The 19984-nt window shown below is 41.7% G+C and overlaps 1 protein-coding gene across 2 annotated transcripts in view; it reads left to right on the plus strand.

The window, feature by feature from the left end:
• Positions 1 to 19984, plus strand: part of LYST (lysosomal trafficking regulator) — a 604516-nt gene that overhangs the window by 155304 nt on the left and 429228 nt on the right. For both annotated transcript variants that reach the window (XM_069769439.1, XM_069769441.1), the window contains exons 7-8: positions 10928 to 11078; positions 19636 to 19847. In XM_069769439.1, coding sequence (XP_069625540.1) covers positions 10928 to 11078; positions 19636 to 19847 — 363 coding nt within the window. The remainder of the gene's footprint in view (positions 1 to 10927; positions 11079 to 19635; positions 19848 to 19984) is intronic.

The raw sequence follows: 19984 nt of genomic DNA on the forward strand, positions 1-19984 counted from the left end.
CAACACAGGCTCACACAGGTCACTCGCAGCGACCATACACAGGCACCATGTGACCCACACCCTGGTCACATCATATACCTTGAACCACTCCCCTGGGTGGGAGTGTGGGTGTGTGGCTAGTTTGTCCTGCCCATCTCACTTAACTAGCTCTGCCAAACCTCCCATGACTATTATACAACATGCAACATACTTGTGGGACTATAGGTCCCAGAACACCACATCACTTCAGGCTGGCAGCGCAGAGTCTTCTCCCCTGCGACACACATATCGTCCATTCATCACAATGCCAGACTTAGTCTTATGACCACAGCCATGCATGCAACTGCCATGCACTCTCATGGCCTCAATACACCTCTGTGTGCATACTGGGGAGACCATGCAGCACCCCCTACCTGTTACAGGGGTCACTGCATCACAATGGTTATCCCTTTATTTTCATTTCTTCCCCTTATTTCCCATTGTACTGTTTCCTTAAGCTTGTTTTTCCAAACAACTTTATTAACATTTTCAACCAAAACAAGACATAGAGAGAGCAAGGTTAACATAAATGCAACGACATGAAACATTCATGAAGCATAAAAGTAAAAATAGAATAAAATAAAATAGCAAAACAATAAATACAGTAAATTCTTATGGAAATATTTCCAGTCAGCGAGACCATTTTTTCAAAAAGGAAGGAAAGCAGCCATTCTGTATCGCCAATTTTTGTTCATAGGATTTATGCAAGGCCAGTTTGTCAATAGTTTCCTGTGAATCTACTTTAGAAGATTTCCAAAAAAAAGCAATAGCATTCATAGAAACTAAAAGCAGATGTATAACAAGTTTCCTAAAAGGTGGAGTCAATTGATCTGCCTTTTGTTTCCTTAAGCTTGTAATGCAACTCATTGCTACTGCCATTGTTTCCTATTTGTTGACATGAAAATTTCCCATAAAGTTATTTGGAAAACAAATGCTGATGTGAAATACTAACCAACATACTGCTCTGAGAGCGTAGCCTAAGAAAGACAAAGCCTCAATTTCACTTTCTTAATGAGAATTTGTCGCCATATTTTTGCCACTTAATCTGGGAGCAGCATAATGTAGAGACAGAGACCCTGTACTGGGCTGCTTGCTCTGGTTTTCATAAAATCCCTTTTTTTTATCAGTAAGACATTATCACTAGAGGACTAGTAAACTTGCTCCTGTGTAGTCCTTTGTTTTCACGAGCTCTGTATAACACGGCTCCCACCACTGATTGACAGCTGTGTACACTGTACATGGGCAGAATGCTGACAATCAGTGATGTGGGAGGGTTATAAAGAGTTCAACATTCTGAGAACTGCTAGATCTGCAGCAGATAAAACAGTGATTCTATCAAAATAACAGTAAGCAGCCCAGTACGTGACACTTCCCTAAAATAGGGGTCCCGGCCTCTACATTATGCTGCTTTCAGATGGGTTAGCAAAAACTTGACAGATTCCCCTTATCCCCTTCATGGCCCACCCTGTTTTCACCTTTCTGACCCGGGCAAATTTTACAATTCTGACCACTGTCCCTTTGAGGTAATAACTATGAAATGCTTCAACGGATCCCACTGATTCTGAGATTGTTTTCTTGTGACATATTGTACTTCATGATAGCAGTAATTTCCTCTATCTGACTTGCGTTTTTTTGTGAAAAAAATGGGAATTTGGCATAAATTTGGCAATTTTCCAACTTTTAATTTTTATGCTCTTAAATCCGAGAGTTATATTTCACAAAATAGTTAATAAAGAACAATTTCCACATATCTTCTTTACATCAACACAATTTTGGAACCAATTTTTTTCTTGTTAGGATGTTATAAGGGTTAAAAGTTAACCAGCGATTTCTAATTCTTTCAACAGATTTTAAACAACCATTTTTTTAGGGAGTACATCACATTTGAAGTCACTTTGAGGGGTCTATATGATAGAAAATACCCAAAAGTGACGCCATTCTAAAAACTGCACCCCTCAAGGTACTCAAAACCACATTCAAGAAGTTTATTAACCCTTCAGGTGCTTCACAGGAATTTTTGGAATGTTAAAAAAATTTTTTATTTTAGATCCAATTTCTTTTATTTTACCAAGGGTAAGGCTGGGTTCACACTGGGTTGTGTGAACCCGTTTAATGGACTACGTTACACCGCGTCATAACATGGTGTAACATAGTCCGTTAACGCCGCCATTACTTTCAATTGCAGACGCATCGCTAGCGCACGCCCAAAATGGGCGTGCGCTAGCGATGTGCCGTCATTGAGTGACAGACCCGAGACGTGGGCTGCAGCGTTTCCGGGTCCGTCACTGGTAGCGCACTGCTAGCGCAGATGGAGCTAGCGGATGCTCCACCTGCGCAAGCGCAGTGCCAAAGTCGGCACTTGCGTTAGTGCAATCTGTTTAACGGATTTGTTGAACGGACTGCACAACGCAAGTGAGAACCTAGCCTAACAGGAGAAATTGGACCCCAATTTGTCCTGAGTACGCTGATACCCCATATGTGCAGGTAAACCACTGGGCGCATGGCAGAGCTCAGAAAGGAAGGAGAGCCGTTTGACTTTTCAGTGCAAAATTGGCTGGAATTGAGATCGGACGCCATGTCGCGTTTGGAGACCCCTGATGTGCCTAAACAGTAGAAACCCCCCACAAGTGACACCATTATGTAAAGTAGACCCCCTAATGAACTTATCTAGATGTGTGGTGAGCACTTTGAGCCCCCAAGTGCTTCACAGAAGTTTATAATGTATAGCCGTAAAAATAAAAAAATCATGTTTTTTTCACAAAAATGATCTTTTAGCCCCAAAACTTTTATTTTCACAAGGGTAACAGGAGAAATTGGACTGCAAACGTTGTTGCCTAATTTGTCCTGAGTATGATGAAACCCCATGTGGGGGTAAACCACTGTTTGGGCACACAGCAGAGCTCGGAAGGGAAGGAGCACTGTTTTACTTTTTCAATTCAGAATTGGCTGGAATTGAGATCATGTCGCCATGTCACGTTTGGAGACCCCCTGATGTGCCTAAACAGTGGAAACCCCCAATTCTAACTCCAACCCTAGCCCCAACACACCCCTAATCCTAACCATAACCCGAACCACACCCCTAACCCGTACACACCCTTATCCCTAATCCCAACCCTAACCACAACCCTAACCCCAACACACCCCAAACCCTAATCCCAACACTAACCATAACCTTAACCACATCCCATCACATAACCCTGACAAACCCCTAACCCTAATCTCAACCCTAATCCCAACCGTAAACGTAATCCTAACCCCAACTCTAGCCCCAACCCTAACCCTACCTTTAGCCCCAGCCCTAACCCCTTTAGGGAAAAGTGAAATAAGTACATTTTTTTATTTTATTATTTTTCCCTAACTAAAGTGGTGATAAAGGGGGTTTAATTTACTATTTATAGCGGGTTTATATAGTGGAATTTTATGTTTGACAGCTGTCACACGCTAAAAGACGCTTTTTATTGGAAAAAATTAGTTTTTGCATCACCACATTTTGAGAGCTATAATTTTTCTATATTCTGGCCCACAGAGTCATGTGAGATCTTGTTTTTTGCGGGGCGAGTTGTCGTTTTTATCGGTACCGTTTTTGGGCACATTACATTTTTTGATAGCTTTTTATTCCAATTTTTGAGAGGCAAAATGAACAAAAACCAGCAATTCATGCATTTCTTTTGGGGTAAGGGCCTTTATACCGTTCCGCATGTGGTAAAATTGATAAAGCAGTTTTATTCTTCGGGTTAGTGCGATTACAGCGATTTTATATCTTTTTTTATGTTTTGGCGCTTTTATACAATGAAAACTATTTTATATCAAATATGTGTACTTTTATTTTTTTTCTTACTGTTTACATAAATAAATACATTACATTATATATTTACATAAGTTATTTAATTTTTTTTTTAGTTATTTGGGGATTTTTGTTAAATATTTTTACACACATACACACACACACTTACTTTTTTTTTTTTTTTTACTTTGTTACATTATCCCAGGGTGGGACATCAGTATATAAAGTCAGATCACTGATGTAACACTTTGCCTACCACTGTATCAGATCAGCGATCTGACAGGCAGTGTAGGAGGCTTACCAGCGCCTGCTTAGCACGTTGGCCATCTTGGAGCACTGTAGTTGTTCAATAGTAACGTTAATCTTTAAAAAGACCAATTACCTAATAATTGTGCAGGCATTGTAGTGAAGAAAAGTGAGGACTTAACCAATTTCAGTGAAACATATTTTGGTCCATCAGAACCAGAAAACACCGGCGCGTCGCTAGCGCATGCCGAACATGGGATTTGAATTATCTACTTGCCCCTCCAATTTGGAGACGCTGTATCCCACTTTGTAATCAAAGAACTGCTTTGTTTTACCTCCTCTTTTCCTACAACATGCCCACAAAGGATCCAGATATGGTATCGTCCTCAGTTAGCATTTTGAATGACATCCTGGTTAATTTTCACTATCACACTGTATCACACTGTATTGAATTGACTCAGAAGACTGATGAGTTGGTATCCCCTCCTAAACCTTGTACTACAGTAGGGCATTTTATATGGTCACCGGAGCCTTCTCATTTTAAGATACTGTAAATCTGAGAATCATGATTACCACTTCTTAAGGCCCTTTTAGAAATTGACCCATGGCCTAGTAAGTTAGGGAACTGTCGGCTACAGTCATTTCTATTTTTTATAATACCAAATGACACATACAGGTCTTTTGATATCTTGCATCTGTATATCCTACTTCTGTTTCTTACAAAGTAAAACTTCCCTGGTGATGTAAATAAGTGGAGGGATTAAAATCCGTGTCCTGTTAAAGTTTATATGATGGCTATGCATTCTCATACTCACCATGCTCTGCTGCCCAAACACGCAGCTCTGCCTACGCTGACAGCAGCACTACTGTGCGTACACACACTCACGACTCTGAAGGGATCATATATTACTTCCATTCATTAGTTAATTGCATTTCCACACTGTCATATTCCTTGCTGATACGTGACTGCTCACATGCCTGTAAGCTCTTTGGGGTAATGCAGCTTCTTTGAACCTTTGATCTGCTGCAATGTGCCTTGTACCATGAACTGTTTTTTTTAGGACCTACAGCGGAGAAAAAATGGATTAATGGCTCTTTACTGCACTGCCAGGGACAGCCATGGATACTACCATTGTGTAAGTGGAAGTATCCAGGCTGCAATATAGGTGAATAGTTTTTACTCTCAACGTAGTCCAAAGTTCACATATTTATTCATCAGGACAAACCAAAAGATCCATCTCCTTATTTTTCTCCACTGGCTATCCCTCCTTGGATCATTAGCAGCCATTTTTCTGAGTTCGTAAAGTGTTGTGGCTTATACAACCACACCCAGGGAGCACATCACTGCGCTCCTATTTCACCAATTACATATCGGATAAGACCCTATATTAATGTCTTCCAGTGTCTCCTTGCATTTTTGGGACCTACAGCTAAAGGTACCGTCACACTCAGCGACGCTGCAGCGATATAGACAACGAGCCGATCGCTGCAGCGTCGCTGTTTAGGTCGCTGTAGAGACGTCAAACACAGCAACTCCAGAACGATGCAGGAGCGATCCAGTGACGTAACGGCGGCTCCCTTATCATTCTCGCTGGTTGTTAGCTCCATGTAAAACATTGCAGGCATCGTTGCTTTTGATGTCAAACATGATGATACACGCCGACCTGACAACGAAATAAAGTTCTGGACTTCTAGCTCCGACCAGCGATATCACAGCGGGATCCAGATTGCTGCTGCGTGTCAAACACAACGATATCGCTATCCAGGACGCTGCAACGTCACGGATCGTTGTCGTTCTCGTTGTAAAGTTGCTGAGTGTGACCGGTACCTTTAGGGAGCTTATCTACAGCTACAGCTTATCTCCTTTTTCTTCTGCCCTTGATAGATAGATCAGTATCAGGCAGGGGGAATGAATATTGTGGGGCTGGACAGTTTTCTCAAGAATTAGGAAGACCGCTTCATGATTGCTACATGAGAGCTATTGAAGGCACACACATTTTAGCAATTTTTCTTCTTATATAAAGAAAAATACCGTAGTTTAAAATATGCTAACAAACATGATTTTTCTTTTTTCTACTTAGGGTTTTGATCAAGTAAATTATATAATGCTATCCCAAACTAGTTTCTCTTTGAGTCATTCACAATCCACTATTCAATCAAAACTGTCAGCTGATTAACGCTGCCCAAACCACCATTGCAGCCAGATAAATTTTTCTCTGAAATGCTCTGGTGTTTCGCAGGAAATATACGGTAGTTAAAGATCTGTCCGGGGACTCGAGCCGGAGATGAGACTACTGCAGTCATGTGCACATATTTGGTATTTCTGCATCCTGAACGGATCAATCTATAAAACTGTGACGTTGTTTAACCCATTAAAAAATGCAGCTGGGTGTGTACGTGGAACTTCTGCTACCGATCCCCATTATTTCTACTTGCCCAACCCCCTCCACCCCCCCGTTCACAGAGATGCATATATTGCAACTTTGCAGCCTTTACCGAGTAATTGTTCTCCTACTGAAGCAGCTTAGGGTTTCCACACACTAACATATCCCTTTCATGTAGTTTAAGTAAGTTTATGATGCAAACAAAAGTGGTCCCCCCATCACAGCATGACAGTATGATACCCGTACAGTGAATTCCTCCACAGGCACAGTTTGTTGAAGCTGTGTTTTGGATGCAACAAAAATACGCACCATGAAAACTTCATTGTAAGTACACAACCTAAAGGAAAACATCTAAAAAAGAAGTGCGGTGAAATTATGAGACAAATGCAACTCTGCCATTGTGGTTTTTTTTTACGGTGTTATATGTTCAGTACAAATGGTCTGGAGAAAAAAAATTAGTGTGTGTTGCCATTTTCCAAGATCTGTAACGTTTTACCATCAATTTTGGGAGGCATGCTATGTTTTGATTGCTCCTTATTACATTTTCTTTGCATTGAAAAAATGCAATTTTGGTGTGTGTTTGATTTTTTTTTTTAACGTTTTTACAGCATTTACTGAGTAGCTAAATTTAATATTTTAATCAGGTTTTCCTTGACATGGTTGTGCCAGATATGGGCTGTATATTAACATTTCTTTATTAACTGTGGAAAAGGTGGTGATTTGAAATTTCATATTTTTTTCTATTTTATACTTTGTTAGTCCCTCAGGGGACATGAACCTGTGTGATAATTTCTACTGTATACAGCAATACTACAGTACTAGATACAGATGTTTATTGTAAGAATGACATTCTCCAATGACGCTAAACCACAGGCTGAACGTCACAAAAGACATCACATGACAGGATTGGGGGCCTTCAGCAGCCTCTGGCTGTCATAGCAAACCCATCGATTCCCTTTGATTGCGTCATAGGGGAATGATGGGTGCCTGCACTAACATCTGGGTCAAACTACGGAGCTTAAATGCCACGGACTGTGATTGAAGGGGCATTTATAAGTATAACAGCCCTTTGTGCAGCGGTTCTGTTTTGAAGACTGCTCTAGTGTCCATGACATGCTCCATGATGTATAGTGGATAGTGGATCTTGAAGGAGGTAATAACTATCTTCAGTGTACTGAAGAACAAGGGGTCCTTGAAGTGATGTTATGTACCTCACAGAGCCCTGATCTCAGCATCATTGGGCCAGTCTGCAATTACACGAAGAGTTAGAAGGATTTACACAAGCCTATATACACATAGTTGACACAGTTTTTCAAGATGTTTGGAACAACCTCCCTGCGGATTTAGTTTAACCCCTTCATGACCTTAGCTTTTTTCAGTTTTGTGTTTTTGTTTTTCGCTCCCCTCCTTCCCAGAGCTATAACTTTTTTTATTTTTTCATCAATATGGCCATGTGATGGCTTATTTTTTGTGGGACAAGTTGTACTTTTGAATGACACCATGGGTTTTACCATGTCATGTACTCGAAAAAGGAAAAAAAATTCCAAGTTCAGTGAAATTGCAAAAAAAGTGCAATCCCACACTTGTTTTTTGTTTGGCTTTTTTTGCTAGGTTCACTAAATTATAAAACTCCCCTGCCATTATGATTCTCCAGTTCATATCAAGTTTATAGACATCAAACATGTCTAGGTTCTTTTTTATCTAAGTAGTGAAAAAAAATTCAAAAATTTGCTAAAAAGAAGAAAAAACAATTGTGCCATTTGCGCCTGTAGTGTCTCCATTTTTCATGATCTCTGGTTGGGTGAGGGCTTATTTTTTGTGCACCGAGCTGATGTTTTTGATACCACTTTTGTGCAGATTCGTCCTTTTGATCGCCTATTATTGCATTTTAATGCAATGTCGCGGCGACCAAAAAAGGTAATTCTTGCATTTCGATTTTTTTTCTCGCTACACCGTTTAGCGATCAGGTTAATCCTTTTTTTATTGATAGATCAGTCGACTCTGAATGCGGTGATACCAAATATGTGCAGGTTTTATTTTGAATGGGTCGAAAGGGGGGTGATTTGAATTTTTTTTATTTTAAATATTTTAAAAAACATTTTTCCTTAACTTTTGGCATGCTTCAATAGCCTACATGGGAGGCCAGAAGCTGCCACAGCTCAGTCGGCTCTTCTACATAGAGGCGATGCTCAGATTGCCTCTTTGTACTAGAATTACAGATTTGCTATGAGTGCCGACCACAGGTCACCGGTGTGTGTATTTCCGGACAAATAGCCGGAAGCGCTTGTTAAATACCGCTGTCAGAGTTTGACAGTGACATTTAACTAGTTAATCGCGATCGGCCCCTATTACGGGCACATATCAGCTGTTCAAAATAGCTGACATGTCCCGGCTTTGATGTGGGCTCACCGCCGGAGCCCACATCAAAGCGGGGAATACTGACATCATCGATCATCGTACTAATACGTCCGAGGATTGATGCTGTTTTGAAGGCAGAGGGCGTTCACTAGTGATGAGCAAATGTACTCATTGCTCAGGTTTTCCCGAGCACACTCAGGTGTTCTCCGAGTATTTATGACTGCTCGGAGATTTAGTTTTCCTCTCAGCAGCTGAATGATTTGCAACTGTTAGACAGTTTGATTACATGTGGGAATATCCTAGCAACCAGGCAACCACCACATGTACTCAGGCTGGCTAGTAGCTGTAAATCATTCAGCTGAGGTGATGAAAACTAAATCTCCGAACACTAACAAATACTCGGAGGTCACCCGAGAGTGCTTGGGAAAACCCAAGCAACGAGTACACTCACTCATCACTAGCGGTCACCCTAAATATTGATATATTTTCTCTTTTGTTCATTCACTTTGCGTTCTTTTTTACGCATTCTTACTTTGAAGCATTTATTTTATTTTTTATTTTGTTTTACTGGCCACTGGCCCCATTAGGGCTCACAATCTAGATTCCCTATCATTAGGTCTTTGGAGTGTGGGAGGAAACCCTAGAACCTGGAGGAAAACCCACGTAAACACAGGGAGAACATACGAACTCCTTGCATATCTTGGTGAGATTTGAACCCTGGACCCCAGGGCTGCAAAGCCACAGTGCTAACCACTGAGCCACCGTGCTGCCCTATTTTACACCTGCCGAAAACTTTTTCACAGTACTGTGTATATGTATACAAGTGCATATACATAATGCTATACTATATATTTTCTCTATAGGGATTTTTTTTTTACAAACTTCTGATGTTTTTATAACTAAAAGCAGAAAATATTGACAAAGTTACCATTAACAGAAAGTTCAATGTGTCGCGAAAAAAACAATCAACAAACTCAATGAGAACTGTTGAAGCATTCTAAAATTATTACCACATAAAGTGACACTGGTCTGATTTGAAAAAATTGACCCTGTCACTAAGGGGTTAAATCTTTATTTGCTACTTCCCAGATTACCCATGGGTTGCACTAGTATCACAAACTGTTTTTGGTCTCTGTGAGTAGTCTGTAAATATCTTTGAAAAACTCCTGTGGTTCTTTGTCCTTTCCTTTGTGTGTCACTTTGGAATTGCCAATTCAGTCTTTGTCCCCCTCGTGTTTTTTTAGGTCATAGTGTTCCATACACTCTTTAGTTTGCTACACCAATGCCCTGTGTTCATATACCTGCCCTGACCTGAAACCATATGAATCCATCGCGCTAGGTTACCCCAACAATGTCCAGGCATGCTTTTCATTATGACATTGTGCATGGAGATACGCCATACAGGATGGAGAAAGGGAATCAAATGGTTACCCTTGTACCTGTCCCACCCAATGTCGGTTTGTGTCTTCACTCACCAGGTAGACGTGAGAGTATGCCTGCACAATTTGTTCACAACTTTATTCTAAACCATTAGGGATGTTAGCATCAACACCTTCACTACCTTTTGTGTAGTTTATGAACCTACTAGTCATATATGTTTAAGAGAGCAAGGTCCCCTGTTAGAGACTTTTCTCTATAGCCTAGACCCTAGAACTTCTAAAAATTACAGCTTTTTCATTTAGATTTTAAACATTTTTTTCCTTAGAGATGAAGACAAGAGGCTTCTGCTTCCAACATTAACAGTTAATCTTGGATCTGCTGTGGGCTGCCATAGTCAGCTTGTTTTATGGGTATCTTTCAAACTGACTTGTGTTGTCTCAACCAGTCATCTATTAAAATAATAATAAAATGATCACACTGAATGTATTTTTTACTGTACTTTTTCATTTGAAATATGAAGCTATTTATGATTTGTGTGTTTTTTTTAATATGCAAACCATTCACATGTTAAATTCAGGATAATACATCGACAATAACATTTAATTAACAAGATTTTGCCTAATAACTAGACGCTTGTGTTTCTCAATGGTGGTCCCATAGGCAGCTGTTGTAGAGGAGTACACTAGAGCTGACACAGCTATGAGCAAATATACACCATGCCATAGAGGTTCATTTTAATGTGGCTTACTTCTGGTAGGTACAGAAGACTGAAGAGTTGACTTTACAGCATGGACATATTTCTCAAGAGCCAGAGGAAAGCCACAGTTGCAAGTTTCGCAATTTTGGAGAGGAAGAAGGATATGACGCTGACAGCGAAAGTAATCCCGAAGATGCATCTGAAGATGATGGTAATAAAATATTTTAAGGCAACTTTCACAAATCTTGTATTTTGTGAGATCAGCTGTTTTTATTATGCCATTTGTCTGTTTTCCTCACAAATACTGATTCCAAACACTGAGGAACGTACTGTTAAGTAAAATAGCCTAACAATACACTTCTGTGACTTGCTAACCGATCGAACTCCTGATTAGATGTGTTTTTGAACCTCACTTGGGGCAAACTTATTTCCGTGCTATCATAAATTAAGGCATATGAAGACAGAAAATAGGTCTCACTTGGTGGTTAGTTTCCAATTTGTATAAAGAAATGGTAAATACAAAGCAAAGAGCAGTTTTTGTCTGTGCAAAATGCTGAACTATATTATTCTCAATTAAAATGAAGAAATCTACAACAGAACTTTCTAACCTAAAGGGGTTATCTCATGAATTGGGAATTTTACCAATTTGACCCTCTTTGTTCAATCATCTGCAATTTTAGTCTCGTTTTGAGTTGGCAGCTTGTCCTATGTGACCAGGAACAGCATAAAATGGTCCAGGAGTCCATTGTAGTCAGATGCTGCTAACTCCTATTCATATTTGATGTGTACACCATACACACGGTGTGAGAATGGCTATAGCGGGTGTCACAATGCCGGCAGAATCAAGTCCATTGCATTTCAATTCCAGACTTGCAACAAAGTTGTTTTTGTGTTTTATTGAGCAGCATACATGAAGAGGTTGTTGCTGGAATCTTGTAAGGCCATGGTCCCATTGCATGATTACACGGATTGTAATGTTACTCTATTTTAATGTTCTTATCTTTCTATTTATCTGTCTACAGTTCTGCGTCACATCTATCCACCATCTTCCTCATATTTGTACTGAAGGTCTATATCTACCTATATCGCTTTTTCTCCTTTCCCCTCATGTTACAGCTACTAAATATGTAGTAGGTATTTTTTTTATGACCTCATAGTATTGACCGCTTCATATCAAATCACTACTCTGCATGTGCAGAGATGAAGCAGATAAACTGCTAAGCATGTCAGTGCACCCCTAATAGTGGACAAAGATTCCAGTCACTGGAGAAACAGTATGAGGCACTGTGTCTGTGTATTTATGTTATAATCTGTCAGAAACTTTTCCCATCGTATACTGTAGCATTCCCATTGTACCCCGTTCACCAATTTGGGCCAAAGTGTGTTCTCTCGGCCTCTGTCTGGCAAGCATGAATCTGTATACCATTTGTATTACTGAATAGCAGACGCAGCAAACTTTATTTATTTAAGGACACTGCAAAGAAATGTTAAACTTGCAGTATACTTTTTTTTACTATTAGAGGTGACTGAATTGATACAAATATAAATAACAGGTGCAATGACAGTGGTAAACCAATGACAACAGGAAAAAAGAGAAAAGACCACTGTATGATTACAGTGGTTGTGCATATCATATCGTTGAAAAAACTTAATTAACACACGTTTTAATTAAAACACAAGTAAAAACATACATGGGCGCCCCCTATATGCTGAATAACACCAATAAGGTGTGAAAAATACATCAGTCAGGGGTTAACATATCCCCTCAATCTCAAAAACACCATAAATGAATATTGCAGCACAATAACGCCAATAATCAGGTCAATGAACCCTAAACACACATAAATGTCATGGCTTGTTAACATGCAGCATATATGTACTAAGCTCAAGGCGGTGGAGTGTCAATAGGACAGCCCCAGACCAACCAGAGACCTTGTGGACCTAGTATCCACTACATACCATGACTCCACAATATTCCACTATGAGCAGAGCAAGCTGTGCTGTGAGGGCTGTATTGGTTCCTGGAAGGGGCCTCAGAAAAGAAGCCCAAAAGGACAAATACCAAATAGAGGCAACCTGTGACCCGTCCAGACTGAGATAAATATGGGGGGGCAGACCAGACATGCCCCACGCGTATCGCCATATGAAGAACGGCTTTGTCAGGGAAAGTGATGAGATGTGGTTAATTCAACTTTAAATACCTGAGTCTGTGGTGGTCAGTGAGTACCGCTGTGCGCCGGGGCTCCGAAACCGGAAGAAGAAGTAGCGGCATGAAAGGAATATGTGATGTAACGGCAGACGTCTCTGCCCATACTATGTTCAAAACACATGCGCCGGTAAGCCAGACCTGCGCAAGCTCAGCAAGTGCGGGCTGAAAAGGTAAATAAGAGCGCATGTGCAACTCCCGGGAGTCCTGTGCAGCAAGAAAAAAAGATATATCCGAGGTATAGTCAAGCCACGGTCACAATGAATATATGAAATATGTATGGGACAAGAAGAGAGAATGAAGGGAAAACCCCTAAAATTGTGTAGAATAATGACTAAAAGATCCCAATAGAATGGGAGGACATGTTCAAGTGTATGCCACAGAAGCATGAATGTATAAGTTATAGCAACAGTCAGTTAGCAACAGCAGGAGCCCAATAATGCAAATATGTCAACTGAATAAATATATATACCGCATATACTCGAGTATAAGCCGAGATTTTCAGCCCAAATTTTTGGGCTGAAAGTGCCCCTCTCAGCTTATACTCGAGTCACGGTCGGCGGGTGAGGGGGAGAGCGGTCTGAGGCATACTTACCAGCTTCCGTGGCACCGTTCATTCTTGCCCCATAGCTGTGCCATATAGTGCTCTGCACCGTTCATTATTGCCCCATAGATGTGCCATATAAAGCTGTGCCATATAGTGCGCTGCACCGTTCATCATAGCCCCATAGATGTGCCATATAAAGCTCTGCCATATAGTGCGCTGCACCGTTCATCATTGCCCCACAGATGTGCCATATAAAGCTGTGCCATATAGTGCTCTGCACCGTTCATTCTTGCCCCATAGCTGTGCCATATAGTGCTCTGCACCGTTCATTATTGCCCCATAGCTGCCATATAGTGCTCTGCGCCGTTCAGTATTGCCCCATAGCTGCCATATAGTGCTCTGCGCCGTTCAGTATTTCCCCATAGCTGCCATATAGTGCTCTGCGCCGTTCAGTATTGCCCCATAGCTGCCATATAGGGCTCTGCACCGTTCATTATTGCCCCATAGCTGCCATATAGTGCTCTGCGCCGTTCATTATTGCCCCATAGCTGCCATATAGTGCTCTGCGCCGTTCAGTATTGCCCCATAGCTGCCATATAGTGCTCTGCGCCGTTCAGTATTGCCCCATAGCTGTGCCATATAGTACTCTGCGCCGTTCAGTATTGCCCCATAGCTGTGCCATAGAAAGCTTTGCCATTGCTGCTGCTGCAATAAAAAAAAAAAAAGCCATACTCACCTCTCTTGCTTGCAGCTCCCAGCGTCCGGTCCCGGCGTCTCTCCGCACTGACTAATCAGGCAGAGGGCGCCGCGCACACTATATGCGTCATCGCGCCCTCTGACCTGAACAGTCACTGCAAGAGGACGCGAAGACAGAGCGGCGCCCGGCGGGTGGAACGGGGACAGGTGAATATTACATACTTACCTGCTCCCGGCGTCCGGCTCCCTCTGCCTGTCACACGGTCTTCGGTGCCGCAGCCTCTTCCTCTATCAGCGGTCACCGGCACCGCTGATTAGAGAAATGAATATGTGGCTCCACCCCTATGGGAGGTGGAGCCGCGTATTCATTTCTCTAATGAGCGGTCCCACGTGACCGCTGACAGGAAGAGCTGCAGCACCGAAGACCGTGGGACGGGCAGGGGGAGCGCCAGGTTCGCTGGGACTAGGTAAGTATGCCTCAGCGCCCTCTCCCCCTCACCCGCCGACCCCACCGCTACCGTGACTCGAGTATAAGCCGAGAGGGGCACTTTCAGCCCAAAATTATGGGCTGAAAATCTCTGCTTATACTCGAGTATATACGGTAATTGGGTTTTCATGTTTTCCACCCTGGATTTACAATATGAGATGATAGGACCCTCACCCCGGCTACATGACTACATCACATGGTGTTTGTGTGTGTGTGTCTGTATATATCTATATACAGTATATACAATGGGTGCAGAATTATTAAACAAGTTGTATTTTGATCACATGATACCTTTTATACATGTTGTCCTACTCCAAGCTGTTCAGGCATGAGAGCCAACTACCAATTAAGTAAATTAGGTGATGTGCATCTCTGTAATGAGGAGGGGTGTTGTCTAATGACATCAAAACCCTATATAAGGTGTGCATAATTATTAGGCAACTTCCTTTCCTTTGGCAAAATGGGTCAGAAGAGAGATTTGATGGGCTCTGAAAAGTCCAAAATTGTGAGATGTCTTGCAGAGGGATGCAGCAGTCTTGAAATTGCCAAACTTTTGAAGCGTGATCACCGAACAATCAAGCGTTTCATGGCAAATAGCAAACAGGGTCACAAGGAGCATGTTGGGCAAAAAAGGTGCAAAATAACTGCCCATGAATTGAGGAAAATCAAGCGTCAAGATGCCATTTGCCACCAGTTTTGCCATATTTCAAAGCTGCAACGTTACTGGAGTAACAAAAAAGCACAAGGTGTGCGATACTCAGGGACATGGCCAAGGTAAGGAAGGCTGAAAAACTACCACATTTGAACAAGAAACATAAGCTAAAATGTAAAGACTGGGCCAAGAAATATCTTAAGACTGACTTTTCAAAGGTTTTATGGACTAATGAAATGAGAGTGACTCTTGATGGGCCAGAGGCTGGATCAGTAAAGGGCAGAGAGCTCCACTCTGACTCAGACGCCAGCAAGGTGGAGGTGGGGTACTGGTATGGGCTGGTATCATCAAAGATGAACTTGTGGGACCTTTTCGGGTTGAGGATGGAGTGAAGCTCAACTCCCAGACCTACTGCCAGTTTCTGGAAGACAACTTCTTCAAGCAGTGGTACAGGAAGAAGTCAGTATCGTTCAAGAAAAGCATGATTTTCATGCAGGACAATACTCCACCACATGCTCCAACTACTCCACAGCGTGGCTGGCCAGTAAAGGTCTCAAAGAAGAAATAATAATGACATGGCCCCCTTATTAATCTGATCTGAACCCCATAGAGAACCGGTTGTCCCTCATAAAATGTGAGATCTACAGGGAGGGAAAACAGTCCACCTCTCGGAACAGTGTCTGGGAGGCTGTGGTGGCTGCTGCACGCAATGTTGATCGTAAACAAATCAAGCAACTGACAGAATCTATGGTTGGAAGGTGCTGAGTGTCATCATAAAGAAAGGTGGCTATATTTGTCACTAATTTTGGGGGGGGTTGTTTTTGCATGTCAGAAATGTTTATTTCTAAATTTTGTGCAGTTATATTGGTTTACCTGGTGAAAATAAACAAGTGAGATGGGAATATATTTGGTTTTTATTAAGTTGCCTAATTATTCTACACAGTAAGGCTGCCGTCACACTAGCAGTATTTGGTCAGTATTTTACATCAGTATTTGTAGCTAAAACCAGGAGTGGGTGATAAATGCAGAAGTGGTGCATATGTTTTTATTATACTTTTCCTCCGATTGTTCCACTCCTGGTTTTGGCTTACAAATACTGATGTAAAATACTGACCAAATACTGCTAGTGTGATGACAGCCTAATAGTTACCCGCACAAACAGATATCATCCTAAGATAGCCAAATCTGAAAAAAAACCACTCCAACTTCCAAAAATATTAAGTTTTGATATTTATGAGTCTTTTGGGTTGATTGAGAACATAGCTGTCGATCAATAATAAAAATAATCCTCTAAAATACAACTTGCCTAATAATTCTGCACACAGTGTATATATACTGTATGTGTACAGTACAGTACAGTGCCTACAAGTAGTATTCAACCCCCTGCAGATTTAGCAGGTTTACACATTTGGAATTAACTTGGCATTGTGACATTTGGACTGTAGATCAGCCTGGAAGTGTGAAATGCACTGCAGCAAAAAAGAATGTTATTTCTTTTTTTTTTTTTTTTTTTAAATTGTGAAAAGTCTTTTCAGAGGGTCATTTATTATTCAACCCCTCAACCCACCAGAATTCTGTTTGTTTCCCCTAAAGTATTAAGAAGTAGTTCAGTCACAAAGAACAATGAGCTTCACATGTTTGGATTAATTATCTCTTTTTCCAGCCTTTTCTGACTATTTAAGACCCTCCCCAAACTTGTGAACAGCACTCATACATGGTCAGCATGGGAAAGACAAAGGAGCATTCCAAGGCCATCAGAGACAAGATCGTGGAGGGTCACAAGGCTGGCAAGGGGTACAAAACCCTTTCCAAGGAGTTGGGCCTACCTGTCTCCACTGTTGGGAGCATCATCTGGAAGTGGAAGGCTTATGGAACTACTGTTAGCCTTCCACGGCCTGGACAACCTTTGAAAGTTTCCTCCCGTGCCGAGGCCAGGCTTGTCCGAAGAGTCAAGGCTAACCCAAGGACAACAAGGAAGGAGCTCCGGGAAGATCTCATGGCAGTGGGGACATTGGTTTCAGTCAATACCATAAGTAACGTACTCCACCGCAATGGTCTCCGTTCCAGACGAACCCGTAAGGTACCTTTACTTTCAAGGCGTCATGTCAAGGCTCGTCTACAGTTTGCTCATGATCACTTGGAGGACTCTGAGACTGACTGGTTCAAGGTCCTCTGGTCTGATGAGACCAAGATCGAGATCTTTGGTGCCAACCACACACGTGACGTTTGGAGACTGGATGGCACTGCATACGACCCCAAGAATACCATCCCTACAGTCAAGCATGGTGGTGGCAGCATCATGCTGTGGGGCTGTTTCTCAGCCAAGAGGCCTGGCCATCTGGTCCGCATCCATGGGAAGATGGATAGCACGGCCTACCTGGAGATTTTGGCCAAGAACCTCCGCTCCTCCATCAAGGATCTTAAGATGGGTCGTCATTTCATCTTCCAACAAGACAACGACCCAAAGCACACAGCCCAGAAAACCAAGGCTTGGTTCAAGAGGCAAAAAATCAAGGTGTTGCAGTGGCCTAGTCAGTCTCCTGACCTTAACCCAATTGAAAACTTGTGGAAGGAGCTCAAGATTAAAGTCCACATGAGACACCCAAAGAACCTAAATAACTTGGAGAAGATCTGCATGGAGGAGTGGGCCAAGATAACTCCAGAGACCTGTGCCGGCCTGATCAGGTCTTATAAAAGACGATTATTAGCTGTAATTGCAAACAAAGGTTATTCCACAAAATATTAAACTTAAATATTAATATTAAAAATTTAACTGAGCAACAAAACTTTTTGGTTTGTAAGATTTATGCATCTGTTAATAAATCCTGCTCTTGTTTGAAGTTTGAAGGCTCTAACTTATTTACATCTTATTAAACCTGCTAAATCTGCAGGGGGTTGAATACTACTTGTAGGCACTGTATATAACACAGCCCACGCAGTATGTAACACAGCCCACATACTATATAACACAGTCCATGCTATATATCAGCCATGCAGTATATAACACAGGCAACGTAGTATATAACACAGCCCAAACAGTATATAACACTGGCCACGTACTATATAATACAGCCCACGCACTGTATAATACAGCCCACGCAGTGTATAACACAGCCCATGTGCTATATAACACAGCCCACGCAGTATATAGCAGCCACGTAGTATATAACACAGACAACGTAGTATTTAACACAGCCCACATAGTATTTAACACTGGCCAGGTAGTATATAGCAGCCACGCGGTATATAACACAGCCCACATAGTATATAGCATTGTGGGCACCATATCCCTGTTAAAAAAAAAAAATTAAAATAAAAAATAGTTATATACTCACCCTCCTGCGTCCAGCGAAGCTGTGCCGATGTGCGCACGGCTGCCGCCATCTTCCGTTCCCAGGATGCATTGCGAAATTACCCAGATGACTTAGCGGTCTCACGAGACCGCTACGTCTTCTGGGTAATTTCGCAATGCATCTATGGGAGAGGACGCTGGCAGCATCCGCGCGCGCCTGGGCAGACTTCGGAAGGTGAGTATAGCGGGTTTTTTGTTTTATTATTTTTAACATTACATCTTTTTACTATTGATGCTGCATAGGCAGCATCAATAGTAAAAAGTTGGTGACACACAGGGTTAATAGAAGCGTTAAAGGAGTGTGTTACCCGCGGCATAACGCCGTCCGTTAACACTGCCATTTATGTCAGCCCTGAGTGGAGGGGAGTATGGAGCGGGCGCCGGGCACTGACTGTACGGAAGTAGGGAGGGACTAATTCTTGGCCGGGCTGTGGCCGTCGCTGATTGGTCGCGACAGCCAGGACAGGCAGCTGGCGAGACTAATCAGCGACGCGGGATTTCCGGGACAGACAGAAAGACAGACAGACAGACTGAAGTACCCCTTTAGCAATTATATAGTAGAAGTCACTTTTGCTGCACAATGAATGCTGCAAAAATAGAAGAAATATTGTAAAATTTTATTTTTTTCAAATAATAGAGCCTAATAAATGGTATAATGAATGTTGTCATTCAGAACTTCAATTATCATTGGGGAGAAACACAAAAGCATTAAAAATTGAATGTCACCCTGTTGATTGGAGGTTAACATAGATGTTAGAAATCCACAAGCAGACTTGTGTATCAAGATTTGTTTAGCCTATTACCCATTTTCTTTTTTTTTTCTTTTAGGAGTCAAAACAGAGCTGGAAGAGTTAGGAAGCACAAATGATCATGTAGAGACATGCGCCACTGGAGAACTTCTTTATCCTGAAATATGTGCTTTAGTGCTGAATTTACTTTTTGGACATCATACAAACACAACCTTGGTTAACCGAGTTTTATACACATTTTTGAAAATATTGAAGATAAGGAAAAAAAATATTTTGCTTCTAGTTCAGCAAGTAAGTTAAGCAGCATTTTGGAAGAATGCAGACAAAAATGAAAAAGTTAATGTTGAGTAGAATAATGGAGGAATACGCTTCTGGTTTGAATTTCCGAAACTTGGTAAAATATAGACAGAATACAGTACGAGAAATTG

This window comes from Ranitomeya imitator, chromosome 5 (genome assembly GCF_032444005.1).
Source record: "Ranitomeya imitator isolate aRanImi1 chromosome 5, aRanImi1.pri, whole genome shotgun sequence".
Lineage (NCBI taxonomy): Eukaryota > Metazoa > Chordata > Amphibia > Anura > Dendrobatidae > Ranitomeya > Ranitomeya imitator.